Here is a 16,394-nt window from a genome sequence, read left to right on the forward strand (position 1 = left end):
CCTGCACAGTAGTTCTTTCCTTGGGCCTGACCCAAGAACATTTTCACTAATCCTATTCTTCATATAACTATTGCAAAAGACACAAGGTGGTGGTGTTACAAAATACTGCCAACTCAGGCTGGTAGAGGAAGTGTAGAAACTTACCATCTTTTTGCCTTCTAAGCTTCTCCCATGTTGAATTGTAATTGCTTAAGTTCAGATTCCTTCTTTGTATTTACAAACAGCTCGGAAACCAAGCAGCTCCAGAAATAAGTGCACCAACAGTCACAGTGGATTGCCATGACCATGAAACTTGCAGTGGTCAGTATAAATCCTCTCTTACTTCTTTATATTGAACATACTGAGCTGCTGGTAAAAATCAGTAATTACCTCTTTAACTGAATCAATGGCAACATTCACAGCATTTAAAATCGTTACTCTTAAGACTGCTCTGAATGCTGGCATTAAGAGTCTCAGATTTATACTGTCTTAATGTCCTCAGCAGATTACAGTCTGTACAGGACTGAAACTGTTCTGGATAAACTTTTCTGGAGCAAGAGATGGAGCTCCTGTAGTGTTAGTCTTGGGCAGTAAGGAAACAAATACGTATGCTGACATATTCTTCTACCATGGCATCTCTGCACGTTTTGCTTAACACAAACTTTTCCTCCTTCCTTTCGCTGTCTTTGCAGTAGTGTCTGTGTTTGGAATTGCTAGCACAGGGGTAGGTGCTTATTCTGCTCGCTGAGAGGCTGGGTGTCAAAAACCACTTCAGGTCACTTCAGCTTTTGTAGAGTAAGGAGCTTTTTTTGGCATTGCTGGTTTTGAAAGCCAGGCTGCTGAGCAGTGACTCCATGCTGCACAATGAGGGAACAGTCACGGAGCCTAATTTTACAAGGAACAGCTGTGGGCAAGATAGCAGCCTTAGGTTTTGTATCGATGTTGTTTATTTGTTTCAACAAGTGGTCTGAAAGCTGCTCTCTGATAGACAGTTCCCACAAAGGCATACAAGCCTTCCCTTAAAGTTCTACTTTAGTGCTTTTTTTGTAACCTTGAGAAAGTGCTCCTTCTATGTAGTGAAAGCAGATAGAACCTCCTATCACAGCCACCTGTAAGAGACAACAGGCGGCTTTCCTCAAGGAGATGTAAGTGCTGCAGGACTATTACCAATGGCGTAGCTGAGACAGGGTCTTTAAGGTGCAGGTGCAGTACAGACTCCCTCTCCAAAAAGCAGTGGGCCCTTCCCTCACATTATTTTAGTGTAAATAAGAGTTTTTCTAGGCAGAAGAAAGTTTACACCTACCCCCAGCCGGCAGCAAAGGAAAGGAATTAAGATCTACTTGATTTTGCATTGCTAGTGACGTACCTCCAATTCACTTTTGAGTATCATGTTCTCTATACCCATCGCTCCTGTGTAGCATCAGCAGATTCTTTACTTCTCTCCATCCTCATTTACTATGCCCAAGCCACATGCACATCATGTTCACTTTGACAGATATATCCAGCAGATTTTAAACACTTTATTTAATAAAAGTTAAACATACAAAACTGAAATTAACACACTTTGTATTCATAAAAATCACCTTCTCCCATTATAGGGAAAACTTCTTTCTATGCATGGATTCTAAACTACCAGTTGTAGAGTTTAGCTTGAGTTGTGACTCAGGTAACTGATGGACATCTCCACCAATCAGTGCATCAACAATTGCTGACGTGACCTGATCTAGGTAACAAATTACAAAATGAGCTACATTAACATAATATACAGGGAAATAACGGTCAGGGTTAATGAACAAGACGCACCCTTTAATCATTTAATGGGGGAAAACAGCTGATGTACTCTTGTCCATTAACTCAGCCCTAGGTTTTACAAAAATAATATCTACACTGTATACAGGGCTACCCATTAAGTTCTTTGAACACGTTACGGATTCAGAGATGGCACTGCTACCATAAGTGGGAGACAAATAACAGAAGAAAGGCAAATCACATGAAATACAAAAAAGCAAGAGCTTTTACACGTGGCTTCCTGAATAGAACTGAAGGGGCTCAGCAGCACTGTAATACAGCTGAAGTTACAATGAACACTAGGGCCAGTCAGTTATTTACGGACAGAATCTTGAGACTAACCTTCACTCGCTCACAACTAAGTGGGATCTAGGCATTCATACCTGCTATGCTTCAGTACTACTTGACAAGATGGAGGCAGCCCAGACACAAGATGTTACCGTCTGCTCAAAGTCTGTGACCATACCATCAAAACTCTTAAGTTTGAAAACTGCAAGAGGGGAGGTGATGATATTTCCAAAGCATAACCATCTACAGTTCTCCCACCTCTAATCCCTGGGGCATTGCTTTAAGTACAGTTCTGTTCTTCAGAACTGCAGTCTCTTCCTATGTTGTTCTGGTTACATTTCAATAACTTCCTGTTAAAATTTAGTGACTATTAGAGAAAAAAAAAAACAACATTTCTACTTAACTTTTAGAACAGGAAATTTGGACTGGAATTAAAGTTGGATTTATTGTTTCTAGCACATGAATCATACTTAGTTATAACAACCACAACAGCCCTGTTCTGCCCTCATTCACAGCTGTACAAATCTGTCTGCAGGGAGTAATTTAGAACCTCCCTTATAATTCCACATGACTTACATGCTACAATGGAATCTTCCTCCCAGTGCTGCAGCAGCTCTGTAACACTGAGACCAGCAGACAGCACTGTGACTACAGAAATGAGGGAGGCTTTTAGAGGTGCCATTTTTATACCACCACTTTTTGTAAGGAAAAAGAAAACTTTAGTATCCATACAAATGGAAGATTCTGGAGCTTAAACTTCCAGATAACTACTGCTTTTAGCACAAAAGGCAGCAGCAGTTCATGAAAGCGTTTAACCGCAGAATGTATTTTAATGCGACTACCAAAAAATATGATGAGGGGAGTCAAATCAATAGTTGGAAATTTAAGGCTCATATCAGCTGAAGCCAAAGTAATGGTGACCGAAAGGGACTAATTGCTATGTGCCAACAAATAATTTACTTTTAGAAAAATATAATGATAAAAAGATAAGTGAAAAGCCCTGCAGAGATGAAGTTCGACCTTTTTCCCCTGCTACTGAGGCATCAAATGCCTGACGTTATATTTAGAGGTATCTTGATACTGTGTCATAGGTTTGTCTGCAATTCCACACGTTCCAACTCCAACTTTGCCGGTAACACTCTCTGGGGAAGCAAAAATACTCCGCTTTACCTGCAAATGAAACAGAAAATGGCATTTCTGAATGATAACTGATTCGCTTTTAGAAATGGGCAACCATTACTATTTGTAGCGTTTCAGAATCCTCAACTTCCTACTCTACAAGCAACCATGCTGAACAAAGGCTAACTCACCTCTGACTTTATTAGCAGTTGGGGCTGGGCTGGGATGTGCTGGATGTGATCTTTGCCCCTGCAGCCTCAGATGAAGCCAATAGTGAATACAATTCACAAGGGATCACCTTATGAGGAAGGTAAGTGCTCCATTGTAATGGGGAATTCAGATTTAGCACCATGTATAGCAGCTCTCTTGGTTGAGCCATGACATAAATTTAAGCAAAGCTTCAGGATGTCCTTGCTAACTTGTTTTTTTGCAATGTGCTTACTAGTCCACAGCAATTACTTGCTACCATGTGTGCTGCATCATAAACATAAGAGGACTTTGGTTGGTTTAGATAGGCCTCGGGACCTTAACTCCAACAAATGCTGCACTGCAGCTCAGAGTGAACCCAGCTCTTTGATGCAAGTGCAGCCTCATAAGAACACCCCAAAGTCATCCAGTGCAAAACTAGGCCTTGAAAGTACAAAATTGCCAACTGCACATTTCAAGTAAGTCACATGTGAACAAACTACCTTTAAAAACATCTTCTTCCCCTCTCCCAAGTTACTGCATAGAATTCTCTATCTTTAACTGTTCACATATAGACAAAAAGAGGACAAACCTGGCCTTTTTTGTTTTTAGAATATGCTCTGTTGTTGAACTGTTGCCATTTGACTTTCTGGTCCTCTCGTTCCTGTTCAAGTTCTTTAATTCTCTGAGCTTTTTTCAAAGCTTTTTTCTTTTTATACTCCCGTTGCTGAGCTATCATCTCTTTTCTGGAAGAAAGGGAAAAAAAAAGAGATCCTTTAGGTTTGTGTCTCTGTCTTTATATCTGTAGAGTATCCTGTAAGAAACTAAAGCCTCTCTTAAGAGAAGGGCACACACAACAGTTTTTCTTAAGTAACATATAACAAAGCTTTTAAATGATGTCAGATCCCAGGAGGAAAAAATTCTCTCCATGCTGAAGTGTTACAATGCTCCCTCCTTTCTGTATTTGGGGCATAATAATAATGACCACCTGATTAAAATGACACCAAAATTTAACTGGCTTATTTTGAGTGAAAAGTCAAAACTACTGTGAAGGATTAAAGCACTCGTGCTAACTAGTATTGGGCAGGGGTGGAAGGAAAGGAGCACAAGTTATTTTATTGAAAATAAGGAAGTTCACATATAAATCTATGCCAAAACAGTGTCCCTCAGAGTGACTCCATAGGGTTCAAGTTCTGAAGCTGTACTCCCTTCTTTTGTTCCCAAAGATTTTCAAACCTGGAAAATACCTTTAATATTTGTATTTGTTAGGCAAAGTAGGCTACTGAGTAAAGCACATCTCCCCAGTGATGGGATCAACAGAGAGACAGAGGCAGGAGCTTTGCAGTGATGAGTGCACTGAGTTGTGAGCCAGGTAACAAATCATAGAGCAGCCTGCAGTGGACCTGGGCTGTTGCCTATCCACATACATATCTGGGATCTTGAGATAGCACAATCTGAGTAGAACAGTCTTGTATTATCTTACCAGGATATGTGATATACAGTGCCAGCCTCAATAATCTGCTGAACACTGTATGCCACATTGATTTATGATCTTTTCTAACAAATACATGAATATATTGGTGAAAAAAATTCTAAGGTTCTACATTAGCCAGTTCTCATAGCTGGGGGGAGAGGGGAAGCAAAGTAGCTTTCAGACTTAGGCCTATATATTACTTACTTGGACATGGGCTTGTTGCCACTGTCCTCTTTTGCTTTTCTTCCCTCTTCCACAGGCTTGAGGTTGAACAGCGGTGTAACTTCAGCATTCCCATATCCAGCAAAAGTGACTGCAGCTGTTCCATTCTCCTCATCTATTTCTTCAATCTCAGCTTCATAACACCTGTAAAGATATCATGGCTGTAAGCATGTGAGTAAAGGTTTAATACTCAGCCCATCAACATCTACACTGTCAGCCAGCTAATGGCATTAAGCAAAAATAACTTGTAAATATCAGGCTTCATTTTCAGAAGCAACACAAACCACACCAAAAGCTTCTTCTTAAGGCCAAAAGGACACAAGTACAAAGATTAGGTTCTGTTGTATTTGACCTTAAGCATCAGGAAGCAATGGTCGCAGCAGTTATCAAGACTAAGAACTAATGCTTGGGCAACCTAATCAGAAATCTTGATTTTGTTTCTAATTCTGGTCACGGGACTGGAAAAAGCCCCAATAAGATACAGCATTCAACCAGTACAGGCTTCAGAGAACTTAGTGAGAAGCTTTGGAACACGGTAGCTCGTGACTATAAAGATTTGGTCCCATCTTCTTCCATATGAAGAAGAGTCAAGAAAACCTCAGGTTTTTTTGTTATATCTCTTCTCCAACACGTATAAATTATGTTTTGGAAATTAGGAAGTCGGAATAAACTGGTTTGGTGCCCAGAACTTCAAACACTCGCGCAGTGGGGACTAAATCCCCAAATCCTACAGCTGCTTTACAGTCACTTCTTTCACAGCCAGAAAATAACACTTTCAATTCAGAACTAATTTCCAATTACTCACACAAATTGAGATACAGCAAACATTTTCTCTTGATAGTGATCAATTACAAATACATGAATACGATATTGGGAATCGTATCACCTGAAACCTTTATGAAACACTGCCATAAAACCCATTAATGAAAGTCTGCCATTTATTACATTAATAAATGGTCACTTACCAATGCTACTCTGCTTGTATAAGGTTAGTAACAAACAGGGCATTTCTAGGAAATGACCCCACAGCTCTTTGCTTTTTATCTACAGTGCTGATCTTTATTAAAGGGTACCACAAGAGCTACTTTTGTAGTTCTTTCCTTCCCAGTTTCTTTTTGCTTCTTGGTCGCCCTAGGGGCAGTGCAAGCTGAATGAAAGTCTCTTACCATGGAACTATTTCACGTAACGGTTAGAGAAGTTTTCTACACTTACTGTCCATCTTCACTCCATATTGCCATACACCTATCTCCAACCTTCCAGGAGTGACTGGGAAGAGCAGAAGCAGAACTGTCAGAACTTGCAAGAGTTTCCGAAGGTTGCGTAGAAAGGAGATCTTTGGTCAGTTCTATCACTTCCTACAAGAGACAGAAATAACACAAGGAATAATTTCTCAAGTCCTGTTGCCATCAGTATTTTAGAATACACTCACTGCACACCTACATAAAGGAGCTGTGGGCTTCACTGTATCTCAGTAAAGACCCCCAGCAGTTACTTCCATCCCTTCCACACTGGGACTAGCTGACTATATATAAGATAGTCATCTACAAAATGCACGGCTATAATTGCAGCAAGTCAAAGTAATCAAACACTTCTCAGTTTATTAAAAAATCGGTGGATTGGCCAAACTGATGCACTTGAAGCCATTGTGGAAGAGTTCTTTCTAGGACTGACGCTCAGTAAAGCCCCTCTCCTTTCCAAAAAGCATTCAGATGCATATTAAAGAAAACAATTGCTTTAAGTCATTTGAGGTGTTCTTTTTTCTCCACACTCAGTGACCTCAAGATTTCAGGTCAAGCGTTCCCTTACTAATCCAGCAAGTTTCTGGTTGGTTTTAGTTCGTGTGCTTAACAAATTTCTCCAGTTCCTTTAAACCTTATTCATTTAGATAGGAGCACGCAGCCAGCCCTCTCCTCAAACCTTCCTCCCCATATTATATCCCTGTTCCCCAACACTGAGACCACTGATTTCAACTAGAACTAGTCCAACTGTGGACTTAAGACTTGCTGAGGGAATGGTGGTGAAGAAGCTATTCTTCATTCCTCAAGAACAAAGAAGACTGTAAGCAGTTCCCAGATAGCAGGTTAATGCAATGTACCCTTCTGTGCACTTTCATCCAATAACCTGTACAACCAGAATGAATGTCCTGTTTGTTTGTAGCGGTTGTTACTGTCTTAATTTGTCAGCACCTTTCTAACAGAAGCTCTGTTCTCTGTTTTAAGAACTTGCTTGTTTCTAAATTGAACAGTAATCACAATGGGTAGCGACTATAAGCACAGTGACATGCTGAAAACTATTTCTATTTAACTTTGATCTCTAACTTCTGTAACATTACAGCTGAACTAGAACAGACTCTGAGGTTACCCAGTTTGAGAGCTCTTCAGAAAACACAATATCTGCATAATTTTTCCTTCCAGGTGAGAAACACCAAACCAGCCATCAACATACAACTGTATGTTGTCTGAAAATTGAGAGGCTTTGAAATGGGTGCCATCTCAGCATGTCAAATACATGTAAATGGAGTGCCAGCATTTCTGCTGTGCGTGCTACCAGCGTGACACAGAAGTGTTGACATGTTCTCATCACGTTCATCGGTGGTTTATTACAGAACTCCAAATGGGAGTAGCTGAAAACCATTCTACCAGCAATTCTTCAAATCCGATGAAGTCATTTAAACAACAAGCAACGAATAGCAAACTTTTGGTACAAATCTTCCTGAGATCGTTCTGTAGCAATCTTTAAGGGAGCAGCTTATTCAATGAACATCTCTGCACAAGAGACACCACAGCAGCTTAGTCCAGGAGCTGAGCTGAGCAGCAGGATGGGCTGCTGTGTCTGTGTGGCATGGGAGTGTGACCTGCAGGGAACTCCAGTGAGAGTCTGTCAGGGTTTTTCCTCACCAGCTGCTCTCTAAAAAACTCAGGCAGAACTTTATATTCCATCTCCAACTACAGAAGGTGATGGCTGCCATCAGTTCTACCTCGCACAAAGCACAGAGTTCGTTGCTTTGCTGTATGGACAGTGTCCAAAGAAGCCCTTCAGTGGAACAAAAGGCAAAGAGCAAAGCATTTGTAAAAGTTTCTTGTCGTATTTATTTTAATCCCGTTCATCAGGAATAGGCTCAGTATACAAAATGCAGCAGTGCATCTCTATGTTAAATGTAAGAGGATCTTTCAGCTTCACATTAAGTCTGAACAAAAGAAAAGCTCCATAGTCAGGACAGAACGCACTGAACCCACGTTTACAATCGTTAGGTTGACATGTTAAGTCTGCAAAACATTGTCTACGTCATTTGCAAGGTGGAACATATGAATAGCAAACCTTTTGGGGACGACAGTGTAAACATCTTCCCCATTCTGTGCAGAAAGCTTTTATTAAAAAGTTTGCAAGTTGTCCTTTCACATCAATGATCTCAAAGCCGAGGTCGGGTTGGTATCGGAAATATCCCATATGGGTTTGGCTGTGCATTTTAAAAATATAAACATATACACATGCTTTTAACAGTGTACAGCAAAGGACATTCAGATGATCTACTAAGAGCCCTGTGGGCACCAAGCCTTTATCATTTAAAAGGAATTCTAAAGATCACTGACTGTGTCAAAGCAATCCACAGCAGAAAGGAGGCAGCATCCTGCACTCTCACGTGAGATTTGAACAGTGCTGTTTTCTTCTATGCCAGTGTAACTTTCTATACACAAGAATCTAAGAGCCCTATTATCAATTTAAAATTAGCCGCTGGTCTTCCTGGCACTGAACAGTACCTGAAGCACAGAACTGGTCTGAGCTTTTTACAGGGTGCTACGCTCAAACGTTTAAAGAAACTGCAGGTAGCAAATGAAGGACACATCTGTCTTCCTTTCTTACATAATTCTTAGCACAACAGAGGATTAGATGTACAAGGGATGCAGAAACAGACTGAAGTTTATATCGTTGCACGTAATGAATACACGGATCCTAGATGAAGGATTTGACAGCTCAGGAACAGGCAGAATGAAGCACTGTTAAGCCACCCATTAGGCTTCAGCACGTACACCTTTACGAGATCAGGTTGCCCAGGGCCCCGTCCAACCTGGCCTTGAACACCTCCAAGGACGGGGCATCCACAACCTCCCTGGGCAGCCTGTTCCAGGGCCTCACCACTCTCCTAGTAAAGAACTTCCCCGTAACATCCCTAACTCCCGGGATTCGAGTCTCTGTGCTGCAGAGCGGCACTTCTACCACAGACAGCTGCCACACAGACATCAAGGAAAGGTGAAAAAACCCCCAAACACCCTCAGGCCGCTCCCACTGCCTCACCTGCAAGTCCTTCTTTAGCTTCAGCAAGTCCTCGTTGTCAGCGTTCCCAGACAAGGCCGCCTCGACCTGCTGCAGCTGGGCCTTGTAGCTGGCCAACTGCTTGGCCAGGTCTTCCGACATCTGCAGGGAACACACAGCTCAGCACAATAACAACAACAGCGGGCACGGAGCTCCTTCACCTGCACTGAGAGCTGCACAACAACGGCAGCCTGCGGCGTAACGAGCCCGATCCCTCCCCTTCCCAAGGCCCGGCCGTGCGGGGAGGCAGGGCCGTAACACTAGGCCTAGGCCCAGGCCCGAGCGCGGGCTGCCTTCCGGCGGGTAGCGACAGGCAGCGGGGCGGTATAGAGGGACCGAGCGGCCGCTACTCACCTCGGCGGGCGCTGTGGGGCCCGAGGGCCGGGCCGGGCCGCCGCGCTGGAGCCGTGGGGCCGGTACCGCCTGATGGCCGGAGCTGCGGGCCGCGCTACGGGACGGGAAGTGGGAGGAGCCGGCGGACAACGCGCACCGGGCATCGCGAGATGAGAGAGCGGCGCTGAGCGGCACGGCTCGGTGATGGCCGGTAGGGGGCGATGCTGCTGCGCGCACAATAGACTTATTCTATTTTCCTATAGTTCTATTTTTTACTCCCAGGAGGGGAGTAAACTCTTGGAAAGGGCTGACAATAGCAGGACACGGGGAAATGGTTTTAAGTTAAAAGAGGGAAGATTTAGGTTGGATGTCAGGGGGAAGTTCTTCACTAGCAGAGTGGTTAGGCCCTGGAACAGGCTGCACAGGGAGGTTGTGGATGCCCCGTCCTTGGAGGTGTTCAAGGCCAGGTTGGACGGGGCCCTGGGCAACCTGATCTAGTAAAGGTGTATGTTTGGTGGCCCTGCCAGGCAGGGGGTTGGAACTACATGATCCTTGAGGTCCCTTCCAACCCGGGTCATTGTGTGATTCTGTAACAAATTAACCTCTCATGCTTTCTATTTATTTTGTGTAACAGTTTATTATTGTAGGCAGAGCCATCCAGTTTGCCCATAGATGCAGTTCTGTGATATTTCATGGCATTGCTGTTGTTGCTCCATTAAATTACAAGGTTGGAGTTTCCATTCTCTCTCTATTCCAAATCATGGACTCGGAGTTTCACACAGTTTGGCTCTTTTTGGTTTGTTTGTTTGTTTTTGCCATTACAACTCCTGAATCTTGGCCTAATTCTTGCTGTTTGAAATACCTGTTCTTACAGGAGTTTGTTTGTGAAGTGAATTTAGGTTCTGAACATAATTAAACTCCCTGTAACCCCGGTACCCGACCTGAGGTATGGCGCTAAGCGGAGAAACAGAGAGTTCTGACATGTTCTGTACTGTGAGTGATTACAGTAATTATCCCCCATCAGTGAAAAGGCCCAGTGACTCAAAGTGAGGGGGAGAGGTGAATCAGAATTGAATGAGGATGAAGAGACAGGGCGGAGCATCGTGGAGATAAGAAGAAAAGGTCAGTATTAGGGAGAAGTGACAGAAAGCCTGCGCTCATTGGGGCATCACCTGCTCCAGAAGAGCCTGAGGTTCTGAGTTTTCTGTTCACCTACTGTTGGCAGCTTTGTGAATCCTGACAAAATGGTGTCTCCCATAGGAAATCCCAACCTGCCGGCACACAGCTGGTCTGTTCAATGGGTCTGCGTCAGGATACACAACTGGCAGATTGTCAGGTGGTTTTTCAGCTCGACGTGTGCCTCCAGCATGGAGGAATATGCCACGTCAAGGCATGGCTTCTCTCTGCGAGGCACTCTGTGTCAGCGAGTGTGTTGGTGCTGATTGCCTGGGGCCTGGAGATGCTGGTTCTGCAGCTCAGGGTGCTGGGTAGGCTGCGGCCGAGATTGCTTCTGTTCACACGAGGCTTGGATGACAGCAAAGCTGAGAAGATGATGGGAGGCTGGAAATAGAGAGCAAGGGCCAGAGCAGTGGGTAGAAGAGCCTGGGAGGATTAGAGGAGCCTGAAGCAGTGAGCCAGCAGCGTGGGAGGGTTGGGAAGCAGGAACTCGAGGTTAACATGGGAACAGCGTAGGGGTGCTTTGTGTTTGTGTGTGGGGAGAGACCTGGGAAGCACGGAACAAGGAGTGCTGCTGTGATGAATGGAGGGGTTGGGTGGGGGGAGGAGGCAAAAGCCTGGCATCTATCACAGCAGCTCCACTGAGTGCCAGCACCCCCTGCTCTGCACTGGCATCTGACAGCAGTGCTCCCACAGCTCTGTCTGTGCTGCACATTGTGTTGTGAGAATTAGTATGAAGCGAGCACCTGAAATCCCAGCATGAACCTCGCCTACGTGTCTGTAGTTTGACCACTTCTGCTTGTGTGTTAGGCTACGGTCTTTAATTACATTATCAGATGCCTTCATCCTCTTCCTCTTAATCTCTGTTCCATTCAGCTCACAGGATTTAAAGCCATCGATGATGTGTAGTTAAAATAGATTGTAGTTTTTAAGTTCTGCTTCTCTTTTTGTTGCATTTTAAAGGAAAGTGGTATGAGAGAAAATGAGGTTTGCAAGAGGGCAACAGAGCACCACTATAGAGATGTGAGTTTAGTTTCCTGTGTGGGAATATCTGAGCTCTGTGAATGATGTGGACTTGTGTACAGAAAAAGGAAAGCTGAGATTGTAAACGTAGAGCAAATTCCACCATGGGACTTGACTCTGGAAACTGGTTGAAGTAACTCATTTTCAGCTGGAGGCACTTCTGCTGCCAGTGGGGCATCATTGGGTCACCTTCAGGAACTCTGTACATTCCTGGTTATGAAGGATCATAACGTCTTGACCTGCAGCTGTTACCGTTCCTGATCAGTGTTCCTTAAGCCATATTGGGAAGTTGTTTTGGCTCATCAAAAACGGAATGAAGTCATTTGAGATGGGGTGATTTACTTGTGAAGAGGGTGCTATTCTTTTGATGTCTCTTATAACGTTAATGAGATCAGAACTTTAATTAGTGCCTCAGACACCTTTGGCTATTTGTATTTTCTGTCCTCCAGTAGAAAAAGGGATGATAAAGTTATTTTATATTATGGAAATTAATATTTAAACAATGCTGAGATGCAATACTGATAAGGACCAATGGAAGGCAGTAAGAAAAGGAAGAATTTCCTCTTTCAAATAGAATTTGAGGAGTCCTTAGCAAAGACTTTATCTGAAAGAAGAGGTGGAAATGGTGAAATTATTCTGGCAGGTTCTGCTGATATTGAACCAGGTTGTGAATGAAAGACTACTGAAATCTACTTTGTCATGCCATGTTTTAGTTCCAGCTGTGAGCCTTAAAGTTGCCCATAGTCAACATTTCTAGGGGTGAACAATGCTAGGGTTATTTTTGCTGTTTACATTGCACATGAGCCTCTAGAGAAACGTTGGCACTACTATAGTGGTATATGGACCCATGTGCTTTCTTCACCAACATAAACATGTATGGTCTGCGTAAAAACCCAAATATACACATCCCCGTTCCAAACTCTTCCATCATTCCTTTTACTGACAGACTTTGAGACACGTTCTCCTAAGTGAGAGAATTCCTGAAGTATGCCTATAGCGGCGAGATGTGGCAACAGCCCATCTTGTTGCAAGAATGGACTTGTTAAATATTCCCTTCTACATCGTGTTAGTCACTTCTTGAGCCTCAAGGCTGCTTTCATGTGGTTTAACATCCTGTTCTTGGTAATGTTGTCTTACACCTGATGCAATGCTTAGGGAAGCTGAAATTCCTGCAGATGTTTCCTCTGAAAATGAAACTGAAATTTCTCTCACACTAATTGTTGTGCATGTCACTGCAGCTGTCTCCAAACAAAGTCAGTTTGGATTCTTGGCAAGCAAATAGCATTATTTAGAGGCTAGTAATGAAGGGAGAGTGTCTCACCTGAGCAGTTAAAACTCTCTTAATCAGTATTTCCCGTTATATGTCACTTGAAGGAGAAAAGCATGTGGTGCTACTAGTTGATATTTCTTCAAATTCTGACTTTCATATTAAAATGTAGCAGTATCTATCCTAATATGATGGGGAAACCAAGACGGCAGGTAATGAGGAGCATAAGAAGGTACAGCAGCTCTGCAAGCCTAACTAAATGATTCTTGTTCACACAAAGGTTTGTCCTCTTCTTGGTCAAGGCTACTGGCATGATTTGGTGAGAGGATAAAATACATTGTTTGATGTCAGTGGACCCTGAACTATTGCCAGCAGAGAGAGCTTAAAATGAAAGGCAGCTGTTGTCAATGGGGACAACGTGACAGTAATTATGGTCAGCGACCATTACAGTGGCCATTATCCCTTGTAATAAATTTTCATGTTATATTCATGGGATTATTTTATTTTAAGGAAAGTAACTCTTGAATTGGCAGAGTTAGTCCTGAACGTTTACAGGACAGGTGCTGGCCAGAGCATGTTTAGACCAACACCTGTTCTTGTGTTTTTCAGGGTGATCTGATGTGTAGTTTTTAATTGCATAATGGGAAGACACGGTGTTTTACAGCCTAAGGAAGGGTGGATAAGGATGGACAACTAATCAGCTAAAGTGCAGCTGAGAGCTGAGCCTTCTGGGTTTTAAGGCTTGGTTGGTTTTTACGCCTGGACTTTTTAAGTATCAGTCTCAGAATCTCCTTGGGATTTGCCAAGCAGGGAAATAAAGGTGAAAAGCTACATATGGCTCCCAGCTGCCTGTGAGCAGTACTGCTCTGTCACAGTGCAGCTTTATGTCTAACATTTTTTCCTCTTTCTGCCCTCCCTCCCACACCTGATGAAACTTTGAAGCTTTGAAATGTCGGGAGGCCACATACCTGAAGCAGCAGTGGACTTGTTTGAACATCATTTGCTGGTATTATAGATCCAGATATGACTAATAAGGAAATTTCTTCAGCTGGTGTCAGTGGATGACCAGTTTGTGCTAGCATGAGGAACAAAGCCAGCATGAGGAGGTTGTGTTGCCCAGGGAGCAGCTCTGTCCCTGGAGTGAGTCACGTTGCTGATGTCTTAAGGCACAGGGAGAAAGCACAGGATCAAAACTTAAATCTCTCTATTTTATTTTTTTTGCCTTCTGCCTCTTTCTGGAGGTATCTCCAAGCAGGCTGACGTCCCTGACACACATAATGTTAATATTTCTAGATTTTGAGCATTCACAATTTCCCTTTTGTTGTAATATAATGAAGAAACTAACTACCAGGTGAACCAGAATAGTGAGTATGGTAAATATTTATTTCAGTATCCTTAGTTGATGTTTCATAGTAAATTTCTTTTTAAATCACTTCTGGGTTTCAAGTTTTAAATCACTTCTGGGTTTTACATTGCCAAAGTAGAGAAGTCAGAGACTTGTTTTTCTTCCCAGAGTCCGTGTTTCTTTTGGAGTTAGAGAGCAGGCTCAGCATCGTTATCATTACCAAATTACGGCACGTTCTGAAATGATTTTGACAACAGTAGTGGGAGACAGAGCAGAGCTGCTCTGTGCTTGGAGAGAGCTTGTGTGCTCAGCACTGCCCCGGGTCACTGCTGAGATGAGACAGCAGCGTGTTCGCAGCTGACAAATGCTTTTAGTGGCGTCTTCAATTAAGTCAGGAGATCTTTCCTAATTCCATTTCCTGCTGTACTAAAAACTGCCCACCAGTAGATGATGATGCTTTTCAAACCACGAAACCATCTTAAAAATTTAATCTGGCTAATATGTAAAACCAGTAACAGAATCAGAGCTCAATAAAATATAGACATGGTTTCAGACTAATGTAAAGCATGATCAAATTAAGCTGTGATATAATTTTAAGGCTAACCTTGAGGGAGCGGTTGTCAGAAGCCATGGTTCGGAGTGGTTGAAATATTAGATCAGCCATACGAATCCTTCCTTTTTTATTTATTTAGTGAAAGCTCTCGGGAAATACTCCGTCTGGATTTCTTTGGAGCTTCTGAACAGATCTGATCGGGGAAACAGTATTGTTTTTGAAACTCTACGAGTCTCTGTGGACTATTACTACCATCAGCTGTATTAATAATACAGGTGTTTTCGGTATAGAGTGCTCAGTAGCTATTGATTCGCTTCTCCTTTGGAGGTAGTCAGGATTCCAGACAGTATATTTCCATTTGCGTGGTATTAAAACACTATGTGTGTCTAATAAGACCAATTATTGACATGTCAATATCCTTAAAGTAGAAACAGGAAGAGAGGAAGGAGAATATGAAATAATAGACGGAAGGAAATTAGGGGTGGTTTAACCTGCAGACGGGGGTTAACAATTTGAGTTCTGCTGCAGGAAGAAATGTAACTTTGAATCAGTGTATGGTGCATAGGGCTGGGACAAACTGAACTAAGTTAAATGCGTGTTTGCATTACAAGAAGAACAGAGCAGCTCTGTGGAGTTGCTTGTTTTCATTAGGCTAATCACCCTCTGCTTAGATTTGGTTTTGAAGCTGCAAACAGTAGAGCAGCTAAGTGCCATTGCTTGGGCTTAGCTACCTTTGCCTCACTGCTTTTTTGCTTTTGTGTATAAAAAAATGTAATAAAGGTTATAGTTTTATTTTGGGGTCGTTCATGTAATGACATGCTTGTTAAATGCATTCTTAAGTAGTTTTTACTGCGTGATTTCCTCTGTTCCTTCTTTTCCATTACAATGGGCTTCCATGAGAGTTAACTTCAGCTGTGTTAGAAGTTCATCTGGTTGGAGACAAAGGGCTGAGATGTCCCTTGGGCAGACAGTGAACTGCCCGTGGAGAAAGCAGCCCACAGGTAGCATGAGGATGTGGGCCCCAGTGGAAGGGGCCTGTGTCTTAGTGCCATGTTTGGGGTGTATGTAAAGTTATTCATGGTGCAGAAGAGTTGGGTACCTTAAAGTTAATAGTTTTGTGCTGTTGCTTCTTCTGTTAGGACTGGTCTTCTGATTCGTGCAAGCCTCTAAAAACAAGAGGACACGCAGCTAACTTGTTTGTGTACCCATATTCAGATTTGGTTCAGGCTTGGGAGGGGAGTTAGTTAAGATAAGCTCACTGGTGCTCATTCGGTGTTTAGATATAGGCAGTTACTGGCACCTCTAGTAGGAGAGATGGGTTTTGCTAGGA

The 16,394-nt window shown here is 42.9% G+C and overlaps 1 protein-coding gene across 1 annotated transcript; it reads right to left on the reverse strand.

Annotated features, from left to right (window-relative positions):
* Positions 1–1,479: 1,479 nt before the first annotated feature.
* On the reverse strand, positions 1,480–9,841 carry SMNDC1 (survival motor neuron domain containing 1). Its single transcript, XM_015867161.2, has 6 exons — positions 9,722–9,841; positions 9,350–9,469; positions 6,269–6,411; positions 5,039–5,200; positions 3,953–4,106; positions 1,480–3,225 (listed from the first exon to the last, which is right to left on the reverse strand). The coding sequence occupies exons 2-6, from the start codon at positions 9,467–9,469 to the stop codon at positions 3,088–3,090; spliced, it is 717 nt and encodes a 238-aa protein (XP_015722647.1). The 5' UTR covers positions 9,722–9,841; the 3' UTR covers positions 1,480–3,087.
* Between the last annotated feature and the right edge of the window lie 6,553 nt (positions 9,842–16,394).

This window comes from Coturnix japonica, chromosome 6 (genome assembly GCF_001577835.2).
Source record: "Coturnix japonica isolate 7356 chromosome 6, Coturnix japonica 2.1, whole genome shotgun sequence".
Lineage (NCBI taxonomy): Eukaryota > Metazoa > Chordata > Aves > Galliformes > Phasianidae > Coturnix > Coturnix japonica.